At 42.8% G+C, this 27,782-nt stretch overlaps 1 protein-coding gene across 1 annotated transcript in view; it reads left to right on the forward strand.

Moving 5' to 3' along the window:
* Window positions 1-27,782, forward strand: part of syne3 (spectrin repeat containing, nuclear envelope family member 3) — a 155,422-nt gene that overhangs the window by 83,034 nt on the left and 44,606 nt on the right. The window contains 4 exon segments of the mRNA XM_034159822.1: window positions 4,569-4,630; window positions 4,769-4,851; window positions 6,373-6,616; window positions 25,216-25,810. Of these exon segments, the coding sequence (XP_034015713.1) occupies window positions 4,569-4,630; window positions 4,769-4,851; window positions 6,373-6,616; window positions 25,216-25,810 (984 nt within the window).

The following is a 27,782-nucleotide window of genomic DNA, read 5'->3' on the forward strand; positions in this document are numbered from 1 at the left end:
GAGTATGGGGTACTAGAACCGCTGCAACATGCAATCCAGTCTCTCTTTGAATACTAGGAGCTCTGTCTGCATTTCTTCAATCTGTTTCTAGTGGGTATTGGGCTGCCCCTTCTCACTAATCCTGTCGTTCATGTTCAATGACAGGGTTCAAGGTGCTGTTAGGGACAGTGTTGCCACAGTTACTTTGAAAAAGTAATCCAATTACTGATTACTGATTACTCCTTGAAAAAGTAACTTAGTTACTTTACTGATTACTCAATTGTAAAAGTAACTAAGTTAGATTACTAGTTACTTTTTTAGTTACTTTTCCCAGCTGCCGACGACAACCCTCTGCCACGTCAACATGACAATGATACCTGTTTTGCCAAAACTTACTTTATAGTCACCCTTTCTTGACTTCAATGAAAATAAATACTTGTTTTATAAAAAGTAAAATAAAGACCTCTTTCTTGACCTCATATTTAACTGTTGACAGCACTGTAACAGTAAAACTTGCAATTTCAAACCTACATTGTTTATAAATGTAACTATTAAATTCATTCTAGCATTTTTCTAACATTTAAATTCTCTCTAAATATTTTACTTGTCGAAATTAATATTATTTTAAGTAGTATTAGTAGTAAAAAAAGGCTTCAAAACTGGACCTTTAATCTAGGGGTGTTGTGAGGGGGACACATCCCTCCCCCACGCCCCCATTCCATGTGGATTCGCCCCTACTTTGGCGTTTGAGCACAAAGAATGGATAACATTTATTTATGCAGAAAACATGACCAGATTTACAGGTAAAGTTTTATTGCGTTTTCACATCATGTGGTCCTCAGAGAGTTTAGGTGCATTTGAGTGGAAAATAGTGTTAGTTGTTGACGCGTCGCGGAGGATCAGCTGTTTTTAACGAGACGATACGGAGCGGCTCAGCTCAGCTCTAAATAAAGGAGGAAAAAAAGTATAAAAATGTCTTTGTAAAGCTCAGTGCAGGTGTGCTGATCACCATGCCTTAAGAGGAGACGACGAGTCGAGCAGCTGCAAAAAAACGCGGATGAAAAGCTCACAGCTCGCTTAAAGTGGGCAGTTCAGTCGAACCCCGACCTCCTGCCCACGGACCAAGTTTAATGCTGCTATCGACCCACAATGAAAAATAATAGTAACGCACAGTGACATGGAGAAGTAACTTTAATCTGATTACTGATTTGGAAAGATTAACGCGTTAGATTACTCGTTACTAAAAAAAGTGGTCAGATTAGAGTAACGCGTTACTAAGTAGCGCGTTACCGGCATCACTGGTTAGGGACCAGAGGGTGTCCAGTTTGGTGACATCAGATTTGCATCGCTGCTTTTTGCAGATGATAGGGTTCTGTTGGCTTCATCAGGCGGTGACCTCTGATGTCACTGAGCAGGTTTGAGGTCGAGTTGGAATCGACTGGGAAGAGAATCAGCACCTCCAAATCTGAGACTACTTCTAGGTGAGGGGAGAGTTACTGCCCCAAGTGGAAGAATTCAAATATCTCAGGGTCTTGTTTGCAAGTGCATCTAAGTTGGAGTGTCAGATTGATAGATGGATTTGAGCGATGTCTGAATTCTTACGGACACTGTATCGGACCGTTGTGGTGAAGGAGGAATTGAGCCGGAAGGTGAGACTCCCAATTTACATTAGTGTTCAGAATAATATTAGTGCTATGTGACTAAAAAGATTAATCCAGGTTTTGAGTATATTTCTTATTGTTACATGGGAAACAAGGTACCATTAGATTTAGTAGATTCTCACAAATCCAACAAGACCAAGCATTCATGATATGCACACTCTTAAGGCTATGAAATTGGGCTATTAGTAAAAAAAAAAGTAGAAAAGGGGGTGTTCACAATAATAGTAGTGTGGCATTCGGTTAGTCAGTTTGTCAATTTTGTGGAACAAACGGGTGTGAATCAGGTGTCCCCTATTTAAGGATGAAGCCAGCACCTGTTGAACATGCTTTTCTCTTTGAAAGCCTGAGGAAAATGGGACGTTCAAGACATTGTTCAGAAGAACAGTGTAGTTTGATTAAAAAGTTGATTGGAGAGGGGAAAACTTATACGCAGGTGCAAAAAAATTATAGGCTGTTCATCTACAATGATCTCCAATGCTTTAAAATGGACAAAAAAAAACAAAACAGAAACACATGGAACAAAATGGATAGAAGAATAACCAGAATGGCAAAGGCTCACCCATTGATCAGCTCCAGGATGATCAAAGACAGTCTGGAGTTACCTGTAAGTGCTGTGACAGAAGACGCCTGTGTGAAGCTAATTTATTTGCAAGAATCCCCTGCAAAGTCCCTCTGTTAAATAAAAGACGTGCAGATGAGGTTACAATTTGCCACAGTTTGTGAGACGACCCCCAAACTCTGAATTCAAGCCACAGTTCACAGTGAAGACAGTGAAGCATGGTGGTGCAAGCATCATGATATGGGCATGTTTCTCCTACTATGGTGTTGGGCCTATATATCGCATACCAGGTATCATGGATCAGTTTGGATATGTCAAAATACTTGAAGAGGTCATGTTACCTTATGCTGAAGAGGACATGCCCTTGAAATGGGTGTTTCAACAAGACAATGACCCCAAGCACACTAGTAAACCAGCAAAATCTTGGTTCCAAACCAACAAAATTAATGCCTCGCAGATGTGAAGAAATCATGAAAAACTGTGGTTATACAACTAAATACTAGTTTAGTGATTCACAGGATTGATAAAAAAAAAGCAGTTTGAACATAATAGTTTTGAGTTTGTAGCGTCAACAGCAGATGCTACTATTATTGTGAACACCCCCTTTTCTACTTTTTTTTTTACTTTACTTTTTTTAACATTTGCATACATAAAGTGAGGAAAATAAGTATTTGAACACCCTGCGGTTTTGCAAGTTCTCCCACTTAGAAATCATGGAGGGGTCTGAAATTTTCATCTTAGGTTCATGTCCACTGTGAGAGACATAATCTAAAAAAATTAAAAAAAATCCAGAAATCATAATGTATGATTTTTTTTTTAATTTATTTGTACGTTACTGCTGCAAACAAGTATTTGAACACCTACCAACCAGCAAGAATTCTGGCTCACACAGACCTGTTATTTTTTCTTTAAGAAGCCCTCTTATTCTGCACTCTTTACCTGTATTAATTGCACCTGTTTGAACTTGTTACCTGTATAAAAGACACCTGTTCACACACTCAATCAATCACACTCCAACCTGTCCACCATAGCCAAGACCAAAGAGCTGTCTAAGGACACCAGGGACAAAACTGTAGACCTGCACAAGGCTGGGATGGACTACAGGACAACAGGCAAGCAGCTTGGTAGAAGACAACAACTGTTATGATTATTTATTAGAAAGTGGAAGAAACACAAGATGACTGTCAATCTCCCTCAGTTTGGGATTCCATGCAAGATCTCACTTTGTGGGGTAAGGATGATTCTGAGAAAGCTCAGAACTACACAGGAGGACCTGGTCAATGACCTGATGAGAGCTGGGACCACAGTCACAAAGATTACATTAGTAACACATGATGCTGTCATGGTTTAAAATCCTGCAGGGCAGCAAGGTCCCCCTGCTCAAGCCAGCACATGTCCAGGCCCGTTTGAAGTTCACCAGTGACCATCTGGATGATCCAGAGGAGGCATGGGAGAAAGTCATGTGGTCAGATGAGACCAGAATAGAGCTTTTTGGAATCAACTCCACTTACCATGATTAGAGGATGAGAACAACCCCAAGAAAACCATCCCAACCGTGAAGCATGGGGGTGGAAACATCATACTCTGGGGGTGCTCTTCTGAAAAGGGGACAGGACGACTGCACCGTATTGAAGGGAGGATGGATGGGGTCATGTATTGCGAGATTTTGGCAAACAACCTCCTTCCCTCAGTAAGAGCATTGAAGATGGGTCATGGCTGGGTCTTCCAGCATGACAATGACCCCAAACACACAGCCAGGGCAACTAAGGAGGGGCTCTGTAAGAAGCATTTCAAGGTCCTGGAGTGGCCTGGCCAGTCTCCAGACCTGAACTCAATAGAAAATCTTTGGAGGGAGCTGAAACTCCGTCTTTCTCAGCGACAGCCCAGTAACCTGGCTGATCTAGAGAAGATCTGTATGGAGGAGTGGACCAAAATCCCTGCTGCAGTGTGTGTAAACGTGGTGAAAAACTACAGGAAATGTTTGACCTCTGTAATTGCAAACAAAGGCTACTGTACCAAATATTAACATTGATTTTCACAGGTGTTCAAATACTTATTTGCAGCAGTAACATACAAATAAATGATTAAAAAATCATACATTGTGATTTCTGGATTTTTTTTTAGATTATGTCTCTCACAGTGGACATGCACCTAAGATGAAAATTTCAGACCTCTCCGTGATTTCTAAGTGGGAGAACTTGCAAAATCGCAGCGTGTTCAAATACTTATTTTCCTCACTGTATATGTAGCTTTCTCGCAGAGACAGGTGTCATGTTATGTGTAAAATACATGATTTTAGTAAATTAAAAATACTCAAGTGATATAAGAAATAGTCAGCAAAAAAATCTTGCTTCACTGCTTCACTTCAGGGAGCTTTGGTGACCACCATCTGCAGTCGATGCTCATCAGCCAGTGAGCCAGAACTCACCAAGTAAACCAAGATCAAGTAGATCTGTCTGCTACAGTGCAGTTCAAAGGGAAGAAGCTACTCTGATTGATTGTTATCATGTTTGGACTAGAATACACCCATTTCTGATTAATGGGGTAAATCCAACCCTTTTGTGCGCAGCGCCCAGCATCACACCAGTGTTTACCACAACTCAGACAGCAAAGTGCACTCAAACATCCCCTACATGGCCCTGTGTCCTCTGTGTAGGTCTTTGTCAAAATAGGACCTTTAATGTTGAATTAATGTACCAAGGACATGTGCCAGATTTTAAAATGACAGAATAAACACAACTCCCCCTTTTTTTTTTAACTGTAGTAGAAATCCATCCATCCATCCATTTTCTTCTGCTTATCCTAGGTCAGGTCGCGGAGGCAGCAGCTCAAGCAAAGCCGCCCAGACCTCCCGAGCCACACACACCTCCCCCAGCTCCTCCGGGGGAACCCCGAGGCGTTCCCAAGCCAGCTGAGAGACGTAGTCCCTCCACCGTGATCTGAGTCTTCCCCGGGGCCTCCTACCGATGGGACGTGCCCGGAACACCTCTCCAGCGAGCCGTCCAGGGGGCATCCGGGAAAGATGCCCGAGCCACCTCAGGATTGCTCCTTTTGACGTGGAGGAGCAGCAGCTCGACTCCGAGCTCCTCCCGAGTGACCAAGCTCCTCAGCCTATCTCTAAGGGAGCACCCAGCCACCCTGCGGAGGAAACTCATCTCGGCCGCTTGTACTCGCGATCTTGTGCTTTTGGTCATGAGCCAAATCTCATGACCATAGGTGAGGATCGAAACATAGATCGATCGGTAAATCGAGAGCTTTGCCCCCCTACTCAGCTCTCTCTTCACCACGACGGTCCGATACAGCGACCGCATCACTGCAGACACTGCACCGTTCCGTCTATCGATCTCACGGTCCATCCGTCCTTCACTCGTGAACAAGACCCCCAGATACTTAAACTCCTCCACCTGAGGCAAGGACACCCCACCGACCTGAAGAAGGCAAAGCACCTTTTTCAGGTTGAGAACCATGGTCTCGGATTTGGAGGTGCTGATCTTCATCCCGGACGCTTCACACTCGGCTGCAAACCGCCCCAGTGCACGCTGAAGGTCCTGGTTTGACAAAGCCAACAGGACCACATCATCCGCAAACAGCAGAGATGAGATTCTGTGGTTCCCAAACCGGACCCCCTCTACACCCTGGCTGTGCCTAGAAATTCTGTCCATAAAAATAATGAACAGAACCGGTGACAAAGGGCAGCCCTGGCGGAGGCCAACGTGCACTGGAAACAGGTTTGACTTACTTCCGGCAATGCGAACCAAGCTCCTGCTGCGGTCGTACAGGGACCGGATAGCCCTTAGCAAAGCAAACCCCAGACCCCGTACTCCCGGAGGACCCCCCACAGGGCGCCTCGAGGGACACGGTCGAACGACTTCTCCAGATCCACAAAGCACATGTGGACTGGTTGGGCGAACTCCAACTCCGGTAGTAGAAATCATTTAAGAGAAACTGTCCATAGTTTTGTTAAACATTCATAGACCAAAAATGTATTGGATTATTTTGACAAATAAAATAATAGTTGTGCTCCTCTGTTCACAGTTGATCCCCCTGGATCTCAGAATTGAAGCGAAGTACAGTTCTGAAGCAGCGTCGTCCTGAATTAGGAGACTGGGTCCAGAAGGGGAGTTGGTCTTGATTAGGGTCTAGTTTACAGTAGCTTTGGCTTTGTGTTGCCAGCACTGACTGCTGAAGGCTTCTTTCTCTGCGAGTCGCACTCTGATGTACTAATCAGCGACACTTGTCCGCAGAGAGCGCTGGGAGAGTTTCCAGAGAAGGAACTTCAGCTACAGCAAATGGAAGTCCAGGGTCAAGGGGTTTTGGAGAGGACTTCAGAGGAAGGCCGGATCCACATCCTTGGTGACATGAAGCATCTACGAGAGTCCTGGACGGCCGTGTACAACATGAGCCTCAACATTCACAGGTGCTGTTTTAAAACTGTTTATGCGCTCAGTGTGTGGCTAGCCTTTGGTTAGCATGGAAACATGAAGGCACTGATGCTGGATGAAGGTCTTGTGGTTAAGCAGTGGGCTTTAGATCAGATGATCCTCAGTTCAAACCCCTGTTAGGCTGGAAAATCACTAAGGGCCATTGGGCAAGGTCCTTAATTACCAAGTTGCTCCTGGTGTGTAGTGAGTGCCTTGAATGGCAGCACGTTGACATCAGTGTGTGTGTGTGTGTGTGTGTGTGTGTGTGAGTGAGTGTGAGGCATCAGTATAAAGCTCTTTGAGTTTCTGATGCAGAAGGAAAAGTGCTACATAAATGCAGTCCATTTGATGAAGCAGCACACTGTACAAATCCAGATAAATTATATGTTTAACAATTAGAAGTGCTGTAAGTTTTTTTTTTTTTTTTTAAATTGTAATTTAATGGGCTTTTTTAAATTGAAAGTAAAGTGACATTTTGGTGTGATGTTGTATTTTAATTGAACATGTCTGGTAGCAGTCAAATGTTTGAACTCGACGTGTGAATCTCATCACTAACGATTCCATACGCATCTCGATACACTACCAGCGATACATGACGATACCATTCATCCTTCCCAATTCAATGTGATTTCATATGTATTTGATGGCGATTCAGTTCCTCACAATGTGATATGATGCGATTCAACAAGATGCAAAGAAATTATAATAAAAATTTAAATAAAAAAAGAAGCTGCAATTCAGTATGGCACTATGGTATTCTCCTTCTTCTCCTTCTCCTTCTTCTCCTTCTTCTGATTCTACTAGAGGCAGAGGATTTGTTTTACTCCATATAAGCAGCAAATTTACCAAATTCATCAATAAGGAGCAGGAATTGGTTTCCTCATATTTGGAACCTGTTTGATCATACTGAAAGACCCCAAACAGTAGAGTAAACAGTAAAACATCGCTCTCAGTGAGTGACTTAAAGTGAGTCACTCATTGACAGAGTGCCACCTTGGCAAATTAATTTGCAATACTTTTCTCACCAGTTTGGCTGGGTTAGGGGGTGCAGCAGCAGCCACAGCATTCTTTCCAAATGACCTGCATCTTGTCAAGTTTCCCATCTTTAAAAAAAAAAAAAAAAAAAAGCCAAAATATTTCCAAATGCCTGATTGAAATGTTTTAGGTGCGTCAAAAATCTCCTAAAACTGCTTGTGCCGTTGTTGCGGGCCTCCATTTTGAAATAGATTTATTGCAGTAGAAATGTGCTTTTCTTTCAGGCTTCCATCCATGGTGCATTCAGTGTGCATCAGAAAAAAAATCGATGCAAGCACGCAGTGACCGATGCATCGCGACTTCATCCGTCAGTTGAATCGATGCACATCGCACACGTTTGTATCTAGATACCGATTCATATCGATTCATCTCCACACACCAAATTGAACATATCAGATTGGATATGTTTGTTATTATGGATCCTGAACGCAACATGGAACACTTTGCTGGGCAACTGTCCACTATCTGTGGACAGTAGTAGTGGGCGATTTTAACATCCACATAGATGCTTAGAATGACAGCCTCAACACTGTATTTAATCTATTATTAGACTCAGTTGGCTTCGCTCAAAATGTAAATGAGTCCACCCACCACTTTAACCATACTTTAGATCTTGTTCTGAATTATGGTATGGAAATTGAAGATTTAACAGTATTCCCTGAAAACCCCCTTCTGTCTGATCATTTCTTAATAACATTTACTCTGATGGACTACCCAGCAGTGGGGAATAAGTTTCATTACAGTAGAAGTCTTTCGGAAAGCACTGTAACTAGGTTTAAGAATATGATTCCTTCTTTATGTTCTCCAATGCCATATACCAACACAGTGCAGAGTAGCCACCTAACTCTGTGAGTGAGATAGATTATCTCGTCAATAGTTTTACATCCTCATTGAGCACAACTTTGGATGCTGTAGCTCCTCTGAAAAAGAGAGGCTTAAATCAGAAGTGCCTGACTCCGTGGTATAACTCACAAACTCGCAGCTTAAAGCAGATAACCCGTAAGTTGGAGAGGAATTGGCATCTCACTAATTTAGAAGATCTTCACTTAGCCTGGAAAAAGAGTCTGTTGCTCTATAAAAAAGCCCTCCGTAAAGCTAGGACATCTTAGTACTCATCACTAATTGAAGAAAATAAGAACCCCAGGTTTCTTTTCAGCACTGTAGCCAGGCTGACAAAGAGTCAGAGCTCTATTGAGCCGAGTATTCCTTTAACTTTAACTAGTAATAACTACATGACTTTCTTTGCTAATAAAATTTTAACTATTAGAGAAAAAATTACTCATAACCATCCCAAAGACGTATCGTTCTCTTTGGCTGCTTTCAGTGATGCCGGTATTTGGTTAGACTCTTTCTCTCCGATTGTTCTGTCTGAGTCATTTTCATTAGTTACTTCCTCCAAACCATCAACATGTCTATTAGACCCCATTCCTACCAGGCTGCTCAAGGAAGCCCTACAATTAATTAATGCTTCGATCTTAAATATGATCAATCTATCTTTATTAGTTGGCTATGTACCACAGGCTTTTAAGGTGGCAGTAATTAAACCATTACTTAAAAAGCCATCACTTGACCCAGCTATCTTAGCTAATTATAGGCCAATCTCCAACCTTCCTTTTCTCTCAAATTCTTGAAAGGGTAGTTGTAAAACAGCTAACTGATCATCTGCAGAGGAATGGTCTATTTGAAGAGTTTCAGTCAGGTTTCAGAATTCATCATAGTACAGAAACAGCATTAGTGAAGGTTACAAATGATCTTCTTATGGCCTCAGACAGTGGACTCATCTCTGTGCTTGTCCTGTTAGACCTCAGTGCTGCTTTTGATACTGTTGACCATAACATTTTATTACAGAGATTAGAGCATGCCATAGTTATTAAAGGCACTGCGCTGCAGTGGTTTGAATCATATTTATCTAATAGATTACAATTTGTTCATGTAAATGGGGAGTCTTCTTCACAGACTAAGGTTAATTATGGAGTTCCACAAGGTTCTGTGCTAGGACCAATTTTATTCACTTTATACATGCTTCCCTTAGGCAGTATTATTAGACAGCATTGCTTAAATTTTCATTGTTACGCAGATGATACCCAGCTTTATCTATCCATGAAGCCAGAGGACACACACCAATTAGTTAAACTGCAGGATTGTCTTACAGACATAAAGACATGGATGACCTCTAATTTCCTGCTTTTAAACTCAGATAAAACTGAAGTTATTGTACTTGGCCCCACAAATCTTAGAAACATGGTGTCTAACCAGATCCTTACTCTGGATGGCATTACCCTGACCTCTAGTAGTACTGTGAGAAATCTTGGAGTCATTTTTTATCAGGATATGTCCTTCAATGCACATATTAAGCAAATATGTAGGACTGCTTTTTTGCATTTGCGCAATATCTCTAAAATTAGAAAGGTCTTGTCTCAGAGTGATGCTGAAAAACTAATTCATGCATTTATTTCCTCTAGGCTGGACTATTGTAATTCATTATTATCAGGTTGTCCTAAAAGTTCCCTGAAAAGCCTTCAGTTAATTCAAAATGCTGCAGCTAGAGTACTGACGGGGACTAGAAGGAGAGAGCATATCTCACCCATATTGGCCTCTCTTCATTGGCTTCCTGTTAATTCTAGAATAGAATTTAAAATTCTTCTTCTTACTTATAAGGTTTTGAATAATCAGGTCCCATCTTATCTTAGGGACCTCATAGTACCATATCACCCCAATAGAGCGCTTCGCTCTCAGACTGCAGGCTTACTTGTAGTTCGTAGGGTTTGTAAGAGTAGAATGGAAGGAAGAGCCTTCAGCTTTCAGGCTCCTCTCCTGTGGAACCAGCTCCCAATTCAGATCAGGGAGACAGACACCCTCTCTACTTTTAAGATTAGGCTTAAAACTTTCCTTTTTGCTAAAGCTTATAGTTAGGGCTGGATCAGGTGACCCTGAACCATCCCTTAGTTATGCTGCTATAGACTTAGACTGCTGGGGGGTTCCCATGATGCACTGAGTGTTTCTTTCCCTTTTTGCTCTGTATGCACCACTCTGCATTTAATCATTGATCTCTGCTCCCCTCCACAGCATGTCTTTTTCCTGGTTCTCTCCCTCAGCCCCAACCAGTCCCAGCAGAAGACTGCCCCTCCCTGAGCCTGGTTCTGCTGGAGGTTTCTTCCTTTTAAAAGGGAGTTTTTCCTTCCCACTGTCACCAAGTGCTTGCTCACAGGGGGTCGTTTTGACCGTTGGGGTTTTTCCGTAATTATTGTATGGCTTTGCCTTACAATATAAAGCACCTTGGGGCAACTATTTGTTGTGATTTGGCGCTATATAAATAAAATTGATTTGATTTGATTTATCTGCTGCCAAGGTTGACCAGCTGACAGATCCTTTTACTGAACCTTGCACTTTATCTTCATAAGGGGTTTTGAACCTTTGTGTCGGTTGATCTTGTAGCAGTTGTGGTTCTTGTTTATGGGGACCATCAGTGGACAGGTCAGTGAAATGCTCTCACTTCTATGCAAGATACCCTGCTGTCCTTTCGTCCAGGTGCTGGGGCCGTGTCTGGGATTACGTGCGGGCTGTCGTTCAATCGGGCAGCCTGAAAGACGGCTGCAGAGGTGATAGAAAGCCACAATAAGGACGAGGCATTAGAGACTGATGGAGACAAAGGAACAGATGTCATTTACCTGGCTCGGTCACTGATGAACTGATGTTAGAAGCTGAGTGTGACGGTGAATCCAGATGGACCCTTTAAGGACATTTGGCTCAAACCTCTTCATGTCTCTCCAGTAAGCACAGACAGAGATGAGACGAGGCGCGCTGACTGTGTGTGTTTGACTCATTGAGATTTTAACGGCCGCTTTTGTACCTTTTTATGTCCTGGTTGTACTGATTTGGGTGGAAAAGTGGACCCGCGTTTAAATCAAACCCGTGTTCAAACCTGCGTTTAAATCAACCCTGCGTTAAACATGTTTGTTTAAATGAAACCCGTGTTAAATCCACGTTTAAATCAAACCTGTGTTTAACCCGCGTTTAAATCAAACTCGTGTTGAACCCGCGTTTAAATTAAACTCGTGTTGAACTCGCGTTTAAATCAGTCCTGTGTTGAACCCGCATTTAAATCAAACTTGTGTTGAACCCGCGTTTAAATCAATCCTGTGTTGAACCCGCGTTTAAATCAATCCTGTGTTGAACCCGCGTTTAAATCAATCCTGTGTTGAACCCGCGTTTAAATCAATCCTGTGTTGAACCCGCGTTTAAATCAATCCTGTGTTGAACCCGCGTTTAAATCAATCCTGTGTTGAACCCGCGTTTAAATCAATCCTGTGTTGAACCCGCGTTTAAATCAAACTCGTGTTGAACCCGCGTTTAAATCAAACGTGTTGAACCCGCGTTTAAATCAAACTCGCGTTGAACCCGCGTTTAAATCAAACTCGCGTTGAACCCGCGTTTAAATCAAACTCGCGTTGAACCCGCGTTTAAATCAAGCTCGCGTTGAACCCGCGTTTAAATCAAACTCGCGTTGAACCTGCGTTTAAATCAAACCCCGCATTAAATGTGTGTTTAAATAAAACCTGTGTTGAAACCCGCATTTAAATCAAACCTGTGTTGAAACCCACATTTAAATCAGACCTGTGTTGAAACCTGCATTTAAATCAACCCCGAGTTAAACATGTTTTTTAAATGAAACCCGTGTTAAACCCAGGTTTAAATCAAACCTGTGTTGAACCCGCGTTTAAATCAAACCTGTGTTGAATCCGCATTTAAATCAAACTCGTGTTCAAACCCGCATTTGAATCAACCCCGCGTTAAACATGTTTGTTTAAATCAACCCCATGTTAACCCGCGTTTAAATCAAACTCATGTTGAACCCGCGTTTAAATCAAACCTGTGTTGAACCCGGGTTTAAATCAAACCTGTGTTGAACCCGCATTTAAATCAAACCTGTGTTGAACCCGCGTTTAAATCAAACCTGTGTTGAACCCACGTTTAAATCAAACTCGCGTTGAACCCGCGTTTAAATCAAACCCCGCGTTGAACCCGCGTTTAAATCAAACCTGTGTTAAACCCGCGTTTAAATCAAACCTGTGTTGAAACCCGCGTTTAAATCAAACCTGCGTTGAAACCCGCGTTTAGATCAAACCAGTGTTGAAACCTGTTTAAATCAACCCCGAGTTAAACATGTTTTTTAAATGAAACCCGCGTTTAAATCAACCCCGTGTTAAACCTGTTTGATTAAATCAAACTCGTGTTGAACCCGCGTTTAAATCAAACCTGTGTTGAATCCGCATTTAAATCAAACTCGTGTTCAAACCCGCGTTTAAATCAACCCCGTGTTAAACATGTTTGATTAAATCTAACTCGTGTTGAACCCGGGTTTAAATCAAACCTGTGTTGAACCTGCATTTAAATCAAACCTGTGTTGAACCCGCGTTTAAATCAAACCTGTGTTGAACCCACGTTTAAATCAAACTCGCGTTGAACCCGCGTTTAAATCAAACCCCGCATTAAATGCGCGTTTAAATCAAACCTGTGTTGAAAACCGCGTTTAAATCAAACCTGTGTTGAAACCCGCGTTTAAATCAAACCTGCGTTGAAACCCGCGTTTATATCAAACCCGTGTTGAAACCTGCGTTTAAATCAACCCCAAGTTAAACATGTTTTTTAAATGAAACCCGTGTTAAACCCACGTTTAAATCAAACCTGTGTTGAACCCGCATTTAAATCAAACCTGTGTTGAAACCCGCATTTAAATCAAACCCGTGTTGAAACCCGCGTTTAAATAAAACCCGTGTTGAAACCCGCGTTTAAATCAACCCCGCGTTAAACATGTTCGTTTAAATCAACCCCGCGTTAAACATGTTCGTTTAAATCAAACCTGTGTTGAAACCCGCATTTAAATCAAACCCGTGTTGAAACCCGCGTTTAAATAAAACCCGTGTTGAAACCCGCGTTTAAATCAACCCCGCGTTAAGCATGTTCGTTTAAATCAAACCTATGTTGAACCCACGTTTAAATCAAAGTTGTGTTGAAACCCGCATTTAAATCAAACCCGTGTTGAAACCCGTGTTTAAATCAAACCCGTGTTGAAACCCGCGTTTAAATCAACCCCGCGTTAAACATGTTCATTTAAATCAAACCTGTGTTGAACCCGCGTTTAAATCAAACTTGTGTTGAAACCCGCGTTTAAATCAAACCTGTTGTTGGGTATTTTCTCCTCCAAACATTTTTAAAACCTTTAACAAGACAAACAGAGTGAGACAGAAAGTCAAATATTACGCGCGGAGTGCGGCCAGGCTGTACACCAAGGCTACACTAAAGTCTGGCCTGCTTTTCCGCTCTTTTTATTAAGAGACGCCCTCATCACATAAACAAGAAACTTGTCCTAAGGGTGGGGGTAATGACGCAAGACAAGTTTCTTCCCATAACATAAACGCATACGTCAAGTGCAGCTGTAAGGAAGAACACTTCAGGTCAGCACATCTCGTTCGTCTGTTGCAGTTATCAGCTGTTTTGCATCTGCCTGGAACACTAAGCATCACAATCAGTCAAAATTCAACCTTCAGTTCTTTTACTCCCAGTCGTTAGCGGCTACGAAAACAAAGTTATGTTATAACAATAAGTACATCCAGTCCTTCATTCCCAGTTCAGATTGACCCCAGAGTGCTAAAACAAAATTGAATTCTCAGGATTGCATTAAGACAGGTGCAAAACAGCACATCTCCGTTCTCATGAGAAAGAAGACAAAGCTAAAACAAGGTTGAATAACACGTACGTTCTCAGGGTGAAGTGCAAAACAGCACAACACCGTTCTCATGAGAAAGAAGACAAAGCTACAAATGTTTAACAGTGATAACATATATATATATATATATATAAAATCCTTAACATTTCCCACCTGTTTATCACCTGTTAAACGTATAGCAGGCATCACCCAGCTTAGTTAGTTAGTTTATTAACTTAGTTTATTCTGTCCACGTTTTTATTAATTGAACACCACCAACAGATGGAAGATTCGAATCCAGCTGCTATTTGATCAACCAGTTTATACTCGTCAGGCACTCCTCTGGGGACTCCTATTGCGTCAATATATGTTGGATTTCCTACTCCTTTCCAATCTCTTTTTACTCTATGTCTGGCTATGCCTTTCTGCCAATCCTCAGGAATAAGAGAGGCTGCATATGTCGTAACGTCTTCAGGGGTCATGGGTAACAATAATGATATTAATGCACAATAACCTGACACATTTTGTGGCAGTCTGTCAAAGATTCTGTTATCACCACACCACCACCATACATCACTCCTACCGACTGGTATAAATGAACTGTTTTTTCTGTATTATTCGACTACACCACTTGTCTTATTACTTTTTCAGCTAAAGCTTCATAGGCTAAGAGTGTGTTAACTCATCACGTCAACAGTTCAAGCTTGAACTGGAGTTGTGAGCTTTTCAATATCATCATAATTCTCAGTACAGTCATTACAGTTTTCTCCACTAAGGTCTGACTGTTTCAATGCTTGATATTTTGGCATAGTTTGTTGGAAGGCCAGATTACACTGTACAAATGTATTTGACACCATTTTGCCAACCATTGTTTTGATATAAGGGATCACACAACACATGCAAAGTCCAATCAGAATTAGGACTATAATAACTGGTGTCACCATTTTCAATAGTAACTGCCAACATGGTCCTGAAGTCAACCAGGACCAGGGATTCCACCGGTTCACGGCTAGGGTGTCTTTATGCATTGCATCACGAAGTTTATTCAGCTCTTCCAATGCGTCCTGCATATCCACTGAATGAATGGAGTCTGGGATGAAAGTACAGCATGTTGTGTTCAGCAGAACACAAACTCCTCCCTGTGAACCAGTAAGCAAGTCTAAAACCATGTGATTTTGCATCACCATGGTACGTAAAGCATCTATTTCAGTGTTTTGAGCTGCTACTATTTTTTTTAGTTACATTCATGAACAGACCCAATCAATAATTCAGAGTTTCAATCATTAATTAATTTTTTTCCCACTCCTATCCAGGGGAACAATGAATGTGCTATTTTATCTCCTACAGACCACAATTTTTTGGTCCTTTAGTACATCCGAGCCCCACATGTGATTATGTGGTAACACATCTGGGTATATCAATCTCCTCCGTCTGGTGCTGCCATTCTTCTCTGTGGAGGTCCTACCACATATGTATGGTCAGTCACCTGGGTAGGTGCACACACACCACCCCAATTTGGTGGGAGACTCATGTACAGTCTGGAACCATAAAGCCAATAGATGTCATCATACACCGGAGTACCATTTACAGGTGGTAGCAAAACTTACTAACATAAGCACATGATTCATCCGTTCCCCATGGACAGGAGCCTGTATAATTACATCCCCGTCCAATGTGATGAAGATAAGTACCATCCACATATTATGTTTTGGTTAGGCTTAAATTATTTGATAAAACATACGTTTGGGTACACAGACGTTTCTTAATTTTACCTACATTTTTATTCCCTGTCCCGTAAAAGCAAATTGGGAATGGCCGTTGTGATGACAATTTAACGTGATGATATTTTTGCGTTTCCCTTCAGTCTAGTCAATGGAGCAGCACTTGGGCACGCTTGTACGTCCTCTGTTGAAATCCCTATCATATAAGTGGTTGCACTGAGGCAAGTGGTGTTACATCTTATCAGATTTGCTGAGAACTGCTGCCCCCGAAATACAGTTTGATTATGCATCCGTATGATAAGACATTCTGTCACCCTAGCAGGGTACGGTTTAGCTGTCAGAGCTGGGTGTGTTGAGGATATAGGTATTTGCGAACAAACATAACAATTAGTAACGTAATTCCATAGCCAATAAATGAACATATCTGTACCACATATTAGTATGGTATATATGAGGGTGTCCATCTGTCTCGTTCACATTATGAATAAACCTCTTCTGACGTTGCTTGCGTTGTTCTCTGGCTCGGTCCACAGTGAGCTGCAATTCTTGGGTCAACCACCAGGCCAGGAATCCGAGGAGCACGAAACACACTAAGATCACAACGCAACCGGCTGCCCTACCAACAGTCCGGCAGCGGCGGCGCTGAGCACGCCGCTCCGGGGTCTGCTGTAGTTCAGTCATGATTGCTAGGATACAGTGTTGTTAACCACCTCACCTAATAGTGCAAGGATCTCCCTGCTTCACTGGCATTGAGACAATCTATTGCTAATTAAATAGACTCCCTTTGTAGCCAGACTTCCCCTTACACTGTGGAGGCCGCCAACACACGCTGTATCTTACAGTGATGTATCCACGTTGATCTCTCCGCTATCTTTACTGCAGTTGGTGTTGTTAACAGCACTCGGTATAGACCTTCCCAACGAGGACTGGACCAGTTCTTCCTCTTAATCACTCTGATGAACACCCAGTCTCCTGGCTAGACTACTGGAAGGCCGTCCTGTGGAAGATCAAAATTATTCGGCAGTAAATGTGTTTAAGTTATCTCTTTCTGTGTTAATGTCTTTTTCATAAAATTTGCTAATGTTTGTTCCTCATCTGCTGTTTTAGTATCCATGTCAAAATTGGTAGACGATATGGTCGTCCATAAAGTATCTCAAATGGTGTTAACCCTGATGGTGTTGGTGTTATTCTCATATACAATTTTACTAGGTCCAACATTCAATCCAGGTTCGTTTTGTCTCTTCTATACATTTCCTTAATCTTATTTTTATTGTGCCCTTTGTCCTTTCCACTAATCCGGCACTGTGTGGATGATAAGCGCAATGATTTTTGAGATTGACCTGTAGCGCTTCTCCTACGTATTGCACTATTGTATTAACAAAATGCGCTCCATTATCTGAATAGACTGTTTCTGGTATTCCAAATCATGGAATGATGTCTTTGCACAATGCCTTAGCCACTGTAAGTGCACCTGCATGTTTTGTAGGGAACAATTCTACCCATTTTGAGAAGGCATCAATTATGACTAAACAAAATTCCTTCCCTTCATGTTTACTCAGCTGTATATAATCCATATGAATCACTTGAAAGGGATATTGTGGTGTTGGAAATTTGCCTCTTTGGGGTCTCAAATTGCCTTGTGAGTTGTGTTTTGCACATATCATGCATGCTCTACAATGCTGTTTTGCATATGCATTGAACCCATAAAGACAAAAAATAGATTGCAATTGCGATATCATACCCCCTGATGAGACATGCGTCACGCCATGGCTCATAATAGCTGCCCATTTAAACATATTTTTTGGCAATATGGGTTTCTTTTGTGGTCATATCCGGAGGGGTGTCATATAGGAGAAAAATAGAAAGAGCTGTTGCCGCCTTTGCGGTTTTGTCAGCAACGTCATTTCCTTTTGAAACACTGTCAGAGCCTTTGGTGTGAGCCGCACATTTGCATATAGCAATTTGGTTAGGCAATTTCACAGCGTACTGAAAGCGTACTGGCTGTCTGTATAAATTGATACAGCCGTACCTTTAAACAGATAGCAAGCTGCAGTTAAAGCAACTAATTCAGCTGCTTGTGCTGAAAATGAGGATGGCAATGAAGCAGAATCCAATACTTCTGAATTTGTGACAACAGCATATCCAGATTGTGTTTGTCCATAAGCGTTTTTAGTGGAAGAACCATCCACATACACAATTGTACTGTTTGGGATGGGTGTGTCCTGGAGGTCTGGGCGTGCTTTCGTACAGACCGTAGCTACATCAAGACTATTGTGCGGCTCACCATCCTCAGGTAAGGTATCAATGTGGATGGATTCAATGTTGTACATCGCTCTACCGTAAGATGTGGTTGTGATAATAGCAAGGACATACACGAAAGATGTCTTGCTGGGGACAAAAGGCTCATGTTTGTCTGCAACAGAAGTGCAGAGACTGCATGTGGAACTTTCAATGTCAACTGATGGAATAGAACAACATTACTGCTACTTTGAACAGCCATAGAGGCTGCAACAACAGCCTGTACGCATGGTGGTAAAGCACTTGCTACTGCATCCAATTTAGATGAGTAGTAGGCAACTGGCCTTAATTTTGAGCCATACACTTGAACCAAAACACTAGTCATGAACTTATTCTTACAATCAACTGTTTGAATGAATGGTTTACTATAATCTGGTAGTGCCAAAACTGTGGATGACACTGTTTGTTTTACTTTTACAAAAGCTTCCTCAGCATCTTTGTTCCATTCCAACACGGTTGACATTGAAATATCATCCTTGTACATCAAATCAGAAAGTGGACTAGTCAATTCTGCATAACAGGGAATCCATGCCCTGCAGTAATTAGTCAGTCCAAAAAATGACATCATCTGCTTTTTGGTTTGTGGTTTTGGAGCGTGTAAAATTGCTTCCTTCCTGTCAGACAGGATTGTGCGCCCTGTGGCTGATAATTCATGTCCTAAATATTTTACTTTATCCCTACACAACTGAACTTTGTTTTTACTCACTTTGTGGCCATTATCAAATAAGAAACATAATAATGCTACTGTGTCAGTTATGCAGTTTTCTCGTGTGTCAGAGGCAATCAAATGTCATCGACATACACTAATAGTTGGCTATCTGCCGGTGGAACAAAATTGGCTAAGCATGCTGACATGACTTGAGAATAAATAGTTGGGCTCTCTGCGTAACCCTGCGGTAATCTGGTGAATGTATATCGTTGTCCTTTAAAGGTAAAAGCAAACCAGAATTGACTATCTGGGTGTACTGGTACGGAAAAAAAAAAAAATGCATTACTGATATCTATTACAGAAAAACAACTAGAATTTAATCTCAATGAGCTTAACAGTGTGTGCGGATCTGGTACACATGGAGCTCTTTTTACTACAGCAGCATTTACTGCCTGCAGATCTTGAATCATTCTCCATCCCACTGAGGGCGGAGCCTTTTTTTACAGGAAATATGGGTGTGTTACATGGTGAATCTGGACATGGCACTATTACTCCTGCTGTTAATAAATTCTCTATTACTGGCCTGATTCCTTCAATTGCATCAGGTTTCAATGGATACTGTCTTACACATGGTCTGTATTCTGTTTTTGTTCTTATAACTACAGGTTGTGCATTTTTTATCAGTCCTACGTCTGAAGGACCTGTTGTCCACAATCCTGATGGTACAGAAGAGAGAAGATCATCCTCTTCAGGACTCAACTGAAACACTCAGGATTGTGAAGTGGACACATCAATGTGTGTTCCAGCTGTCAGCACCAATGAGACATTAACTGGCACTTTATACAATTTAGTTGATGGACTGAACTCCGTTCGTGGTCCAACTCTGCTCCAATCAGTGGCTGACAAAGCTGTTATGACTGTCAGTCCCAATTCTTGCCATTCTGTCAAATATGGTTTACAAAGTGACACATGTAATGGCATACCTGTGAATCTCAATTTTAAAACATCTTCAGTGGCACCTGTTACTGTTATGACAGCTGTTGAGTTGCCATCATGAATCAAATCGGTCATTGTCAGCTTCACAGGTGAAACATTTTTCAATTTGTTTTCATACACTGGTGTTCCTGGCAATATGCCACTATGGACTCTAAATACACTCTCAAATCTGCATCTAAACTCTATCCATGGTTCTCCTTCTTTCTGAGTTGTCCTGGTAATTTCAGTATAATTTATCTTTGGTCCTAACACACCTTTTGCCCGTGTAATCATAGCTTCCACTCTTGTTTTCAAGACTGGATCATCATGTGGCAATGGTACGCCATCCTGGTCTGCAGGATTCCAGTCTCCGCGTATCTGACTCCATTTTAGGGCCACATGCTTTCATCCACACCTGTTGGACTTCAGGTCCACTAAGGTGGTAAGAATTTCTAATGTTTTCTATATCCTGCATAAATCCCTCAATATCGACATGTGGCGATGGTATCATGTCGACTGCTGCTTTGATATCATCAGCATTCCATGTTCGATATACGAGCATGGTTGATCGCTGTCCTGCTGTTCCTGCACGAGGATTTGGTACTTCTATCATAGGATAGGCACCTCCCTGATCACTATGTTCCACCATGGGAGGGGCTGTGGGCACTTTCGCTTGACTGCGTGTTTGTGGTTTTTCTGGTTTTTCTCTTTTTACCTTAGGTTTTACTGCTAAATCATACTGTGGTGGCGGTACATCGTCATCCTCTGGTAGAGGAGATAAAGGTGTTGTTGTCACCGACGATCCAGCCGGCGGTGGTTGCTGAGGTTGTTCTGGTTCTCTGTGCTGAATTATCACATCTTCTTCTGCCTTACCTACAGCTTTCTTTTTCCTTGCTTTCTCTAATCGTTGCTTCTCTGCTCCCTTCTGTCTGTTCTCTGCTTCCTCCTCCCAAAATGCCACTAAATCTGCCCCTACTTTCTGCATCTTTTTCTCATCACCTTTATGTTGCTGTTCTAACTCCTTCTTCAGCTTCTGTATACTGATCAGGTTCAGTCGTCCGTCAAAGTCATGTTTATTTATCCAGGTCTCCAATTTTTTGTTGTTTTTGGATTTTTTTTGCTTCCATAAATTTCCAGTCGTCAGTTGATAAATTTTCCTTATTTATAGACGTCTTACCCCCCATTTTTATTATCCCTTGTTATAATTTGGACTTCAGACGGGGGCACACCTAGGGTGTTCTAAATCTGAAGTTTTCACACTTTCTTTGGACGTGACAATTAATTTGCCGTTGTGTGGTTGATTCCTTTCACCTCCCCGTAGGAAGCGGAATCACTTGCCTCTGCTTCCACACACACGGTTGTCACTAACGTTGTCCAAAGTATTGCACTTTCACACAGTTATTTACACTTACACAAAACACTATTTACACATAGAAACACTCCTAATAATCGTACGCGCATTCTTATGTCAGGGGAGCTCACCCTCCCGTGAAATTTAACTACTGTCCTGCATTAGGGGACTCCGCCGTCCCTGCCAAATTTAACTACTTTTTACAGTGCACATATTTCTACCCGGGATTTCCTTTACGTATTAAAACAGAGGAGTCCGTATCCTCCTTCCGGAATTTAACTACTTGCGTCCCTCGCAACCGTAGAGGAGTCCGCCCTCCTCGCGGAGTTTAACTGCTTTGCATTAACAGACGATTCCACGCCATCGCTTACGGAGTTTAACTGTTTTATGTGATCACTTTTATCCCCTACCGGTACGCGTATATAAACAGAGGAGTCCGCACCCTCCTTACAGAGTTTAACTGCTTTGCATTAACAGACGATTCTGTATCATCGCTTGCGGAATTTAACTGTTTATGTGATCTGATCACCACTCACTCGGTACTATTTACAAAGAAATTCTACTCACTGACTCGACTTCCTGTCTGTCTTCTTCGGGAAAATCTCGTCAACCAGACGATGCCAACGGTGGTCGACAATTGCAGACACGATCAATCGATCGATCGGACCTTGGCCAAGGATTTACGTCTGGACTTGACGACCTCCGCTGGACACCTCCGGTATTGTTGAGATCCCGGACGAGCCCCCAGTCAATGTTGGGTATTTTCTCCTCCAAACATTTTTAAAACCTTTAACAAGACAAACAGAGTCAAGAAACACCAGTGAGACAGAAAGTCAGATATTACGCGCGGAGTGCGGCCAGGCTGTACACCAAGGCTACACTAAAGTCTGGCCTGCTTTTCCGCTCTTTTTATTAAGAGACGCCCTCATCACATAAACAAGAAACTTGTCCTAAGGGTGGGGGTAATGACGCAAGACAAGTTTCTTCCCATAACATAAACGCATACGTCAAGTGCAGCTGTAAGGAAGAACACTTCAGGTCAGCACATCTCGTTCGTCTGTTGCAGTTATCAGCTGTTTTGCATCTGCCTGGAACACTAAGCATCACAATCAGTCAAAATTCAACCTTCAGTTCTTTTACTCCCAGTCGTTAGCGGCTACGAAAACAAAGTTATGTTATAACAATAAGTACATCCAGTCCTTCATTCCCAGTTCAGATTGACCCCAGAGTGCTAAAACAAAATTGAATTCTCAGGATTGCATTAAGACAGGTGCAAAACAGCACATCTCCGTTCTCATGAGAAAGAAGACAAAGCTAAAACAAGGTTGAATAACACGTACGTTCTCAGGGTGAAGTGCAAAACAGCACAACACCGTTCTCATGAGAAAGAAGACAAAGCTACAAATGTTTAAGTGATAACATATATATATATATATATATAAAATCCTTAACACCTGTGTTGAAACCCGCGTTTAAATCAAACCCGTGTTGAAACCCATGTTTAAATCAACTCTGCGTTAAACATGTTCGTTTAAATCAAACCTATGTTGAACCCGCATTTAAATCAAACTTGTGTTGAAAACCGCGTTTAAATCAAACCCGTGTTGAAACCCGCGTGTAAATCAACTCTGCGTTAAACATGTTTGTTTAAATCAAACTTGTGTTGAACCCGCGTTTAAATCTATCTCGTGTTGAACCCGGGTTTAAATCAAACCTGTGTTGAACCCGCGTTTAAATCAAACCTGTGTTGAACCCGCGTTTAAATCAAACCTGTGTTGAACCCGCGTTTAAATCAAACCCCGCATTAAATGCGCTTTAAATCAAACCTGTGTTAAACCCATGTTTAAATCAAACCTGTGTTGAAACCCGCGTTTAAATCAAACCTGTGTTGAAACCCGCGTTTAAATCAAACCTGTGTTGAAACCCGCGTTTAAATCAAACCTGTGTTGAACCCGCGTTTAAATCAAACCTGTGTTGAAACCCGCGTTTAAATCAAACCTGTGTTGAACCCGCGTTTAAATCAAACCCCGCATTAAATGCGCTTTAAATCAAACCTGTGTTAAACCCATGTTTAAATCAAACCTGTGTTGAAACCCGCGTTTAAATCAAACCTGTGTTGAAACCCGCGTTTAAATCAAACCTGTGTTGAAACCCGCGTTTAAATCAAACCTGTGTTGAAACCCGCGTTTAAATCAAACCTGTGTTGAAACCCGCGTTTAAATCAAACCTGCGTTGAAACCTGCGTTTAAATCAACCCCGAGTTAAACATGTTTTTTAAATGAAACCCGTGTTAAACCCACGTTTAAATCAAACCTGTGTTGAAACCCGCATTTAAATCAAACCCGTGTTGAAACCCAGGTTTAAATCAACCCCACGTTAAACATGTTCGTTTAAATCAAACCTGTGTTGAACCCACGTTTAAATCAAACCTGTGTTGAAACCCGCATTTAAATCAAACCCGTGTTGAAACCCGTGTTTAAATCAACCCCACGTTAAACATGTTAGTTTAAATCAAACCTGTGTTGAACCCACGTTTAAATCAAACCTGTGTTGAAACCCGCATTTAAATCAAACCCGTGTTGAAACCCGCGTTTAAATAAAACCCGTGTTGAAACCCGCGTTTAAATCAACCCCGCGTTAAACATGTTCGTTTAAATCAAACCTGTGTTGAACCCACGTTTAAATCAGACTTGTGTTGAAACCCGCGTTTAAATCAAACCCGTGTTGAAACCCGTGTTTAAATCAAACCCGTGTTGAAACCCGCGTTTAAATCAACCCCGCGTTAAACATGTTCATTTAAATCAAACCTGTGTTGAACCCACATTTAAATCAAACTTGTGTTGAAACCCGCGTTTAAATCAAACCCGTGTTGAAACCCGCGTTTAAATCAACTCTGCGTTAAACATGTTCGTTTAAATCAAACCTGTGTTGAACCCGCGTTTAAATCAAACTTGTGTTGAAACCCGCGTTTAAATCAAACCCGTGTTGAAACCCGCGTTTAAATCAACTCTGCGTTAAACATGTTCGTTTAAATCAAACTTGTGTTGAACCCGCGTTTAAATCAAACTTGTGTTGAACCCGCGTTTAAATCAAACTTGTGTTGAACCCGCGTTTAAATCAACCCCGTGTTGAACCCGCGTTTAAATCAACCCCGTGTTGAACCCGCGTTTAAATCAACCCTGTGTTGAACCCGCGTTTAAATCAAACTCGTGTTGAACCCGCATTTAAATCAAACCCCGCATTAAATGCGCATTTACATCAAATTTAAAGCAAATCCATTGCTAACAGCTAGTCACGTCCATGCCACAGCCGTCCCACTGAGATCTCCAGCACCACGTCCCTTCCTGTCCGAGCTTTCATGGTCACACTCTGGTAAAAGTCACAAACGTGTGGATTTCTTCTAAATACTTCTTCTCGTACATGTAAAAATTAAAATGAATAGCCCTATCCTGCCCAGGATGTTGACAAAGCAATGCATTCTGGGTCTTTTTTCCCCTTCCTATACGCAGTGGGGGAATTGGAGCTGAGTGTCTCCATTTTGTGCAGTTGCCTTTATAATCTTCTTTAAAAACCCATCCTCAGAATCTGCACATCTTCAGGTCATTTCCGGTTTGGTTTTTGAGTTTTTCATCAGACACAATAACTAACTTAAGAGCCACACAGATGTGGACCTGACAGAATGATGGAGCTCTGGTTTGATGTCCTGTTATACACTGATATGAAGTCACGTCTCACCTTTCTACTGGTCACATGACCTTTCCACTCCATAGTGCGAGCTTGACAGAGTTTGGGTCAGAACCCACTGGATGAGGACATGATTTGTCCTGTGTTCTTTCAGCTCTGTCTTTGTGTCTCCCCAGGCTGCTGAACGCCTCTGCAGGACTGTGGCGGGTTCGAGGCCTGTCGGCAGAAAATGCACCATCAACGGAGCTCAGTCTGGAGAAGATGGACATTCTGCACAGCACAGGAGGCTCCAGGAGCCAGAACAACCAACCCAAAGACAAATTCGAACACCATGGAGTCCATGCAAGATCTGGGTCTGCAGGAGAAGGCAGCATGGAGTTCTTGAGGCTGGGCAGATGGATTCCAGGCCACTTGCAGCAAGGCCATCAACCTCCCGGACCAGTCAAGGACAGTGGCTATGGGGCTGCCGGAGAAGTAGAAGATTCCTCTTCTTGGACAGTCCTTGGTAGATCAGGACAGACGGGCCAGAGCTCTGCAGGGGTTTCCAGAACCTCTGCAGCTGAGCCTGGAAGCCCTAAAAGCAGCGTGTTGACAGGACTACACGGGAGAACCGCCGCCACCACAACGGTCACCGGCAGCCAGCCAAGCAGCCTGAGCTGTGGAGACGGTAGCGTGGAGACGGAGGAGAGTCTGAGTCCAGGAGGAGGTGCTTTCACAATGTTTAGAGAAGACTCAGCTAAGCAGAGGCTCACACCAACTGCACGGCCTACGGTACACACTGACACAGGCATCGCTAACTAACTATCCGTACGTGAGCATGGTAACTACGTCGAACAGCAGGTCTGTTCACTCTCATGGTTCTGTTCCAGAATACCGTCAACGATCCACAGCGCAGAATGTCTTCAAATGTTCGGAGATCTTACAGGGTTTATGTTATTATTGGCGTTATTAGCATTAGCACATGCTGTGGCAGTCAATGTCAGCTTTATTTATACAGCACATTTACACAGCCAATGGCCTCCCAAAGGGCCAACAATAAAAATAATAAAACCAGCAACAACAATACAGTGGAGTAAAACAGATAAAAGACCCCCAAAAAGTGGTTTTACTCAGACAAAGGCCAAAGTGAACAAGTGAGACTTGAGACACATTTTAAAACCGAACAGGCTACTCGCAGTCTGCACTGTGACAGGTAGCGCGTTCCACAGAGTGGAAGCCGCAACTGCAAAGGATCGATCTCCTCACGTTTTTAGAGAAGACTGAGGAACATCCACAAGCATGTGAATCACCGACCTGAGGGCTATGGAGGGCCAGTGCAATCCAATAAGGTCAGGCAAGTGTTCTGAGGCTAGCCCATTGAGAGACTTAAAATCAAATTAAAGAATCTCAGAATCAATCCTGTACCTAACCAGAAGCCAGTGAAGTGATATGCTCATGCTTCTTTGTCTCAGTTAGGAGAGGAGCTGCTGCATTCTGCACACACTGCAGGCGGTTAAGCTCTGACTGGTCAATGCCACCATACAGGGAGCTACAGTAATCTAAGGCAGGTAGGTGCTTCCCGTGTTTTGTTGATGCTGCGAAGCGAGGCTGGAGTGTCCTCTCCAGGGCACAAAGCCTGGGGAAGTCACTAAGTGAATATGGAGGACAAGCTGTTACCCATGCAGCAGACCCCCCTCTCCACGTCACTGGAGTAGTCCATTGGAAAGGCAGTGCCAATAGACGTGGTTCCAGTGCCGTCGCAGGAGCTGCCAGAGCGTTGCTGTATACAGCCTCGGGCTGCCTTCGGGGCTTCAACTCCGGCAATGGGAGCTTGTCCCCATTGCCACCCCTCGGCTATGACAACCTTGGAACCAGTAATCTAAGAGAGGTGTAACACAAAATCATGAATCACTTTTTCATGCTGATGACAGTGTGTAGAGGGTGACTGGCATCGTCCATAATGTCCAGCAGTTTGTCCAGTGTTCTATCCTCTGCCACCATCACCAGAGAGTCCAGCTTCATGCCAACCACAGAGCCAGCTCACCTGATCAGTTTGTCCAGCCTGGATGTGTTCTTCTTGGATGTGTTGCCTCCCCCAGCACACCACAGTGTAAAAGAGGACGCTGGCTACTGTGGACTGGTAGAACATCCACAGGAGTTTCCTGCAGATGTTAAACGACCGCAGCCTCCTCAGAAAGTCCAGCCTGCTCTGTCCCTTCTTGTACAGGTGGTTGATGTGGGTTGTCCAGTTTGCTGTCCAGCCACAGCCCAAGGTACTTGTAGAAATCCACGGCCTCCACCTCAGCTCCCAGCTGGTCGCGGACTTGGTCTGGATTTCCCAAAATCAATGACCAGTTCCTTTGTCTCTGAGGTGTTGAGCTGTAGATGGTTTGTGTGGCACCAGGCAGCAAAGTTCCTCACTGGGCTCCTGTACTCCTGATCCGGGTACATGTGAGAGGGGGAGGTGTCCAGTTTGATGATCAGAATGTCCAGGATGATAGTGTTGAATGCCGAATTGTAATCCACAAAGGGCATCCTGGCGTAGCTCTACTGTTGTTCTACGTGACTCAGCATGGCGTGCAGAGCTGTGGTAATGGCGCCCTCTGTGGATCCAGTACAGGTTATAAACTGCCACAGATGGGTACTTCTCCCACTCAGTCTTTAGGTTATAATTAACAATTTAAGGGGTGGACACCAGTGAAATATGCGGAGCCGGTCCAGTGTCAGCCTGATCCTGTCAGATCTCAGAAGCTAAGCAGTGCGG

Source organism: Thalassophryne amazonica, chromosome 19, assembly GCF_902500255.1.
Source record: "Thalassophryne amazonica chromosome 19, fThaAma1.1, whole genome shotgun sequence".
In the NCBI taxonomy this organism is placed as follows: Eukaryota; Metazoa; Chordata; class Actinopteri; order Batrachoidiformes; family Batrachoididae; genus Thalassophryne; species Thalassophryne amazonica.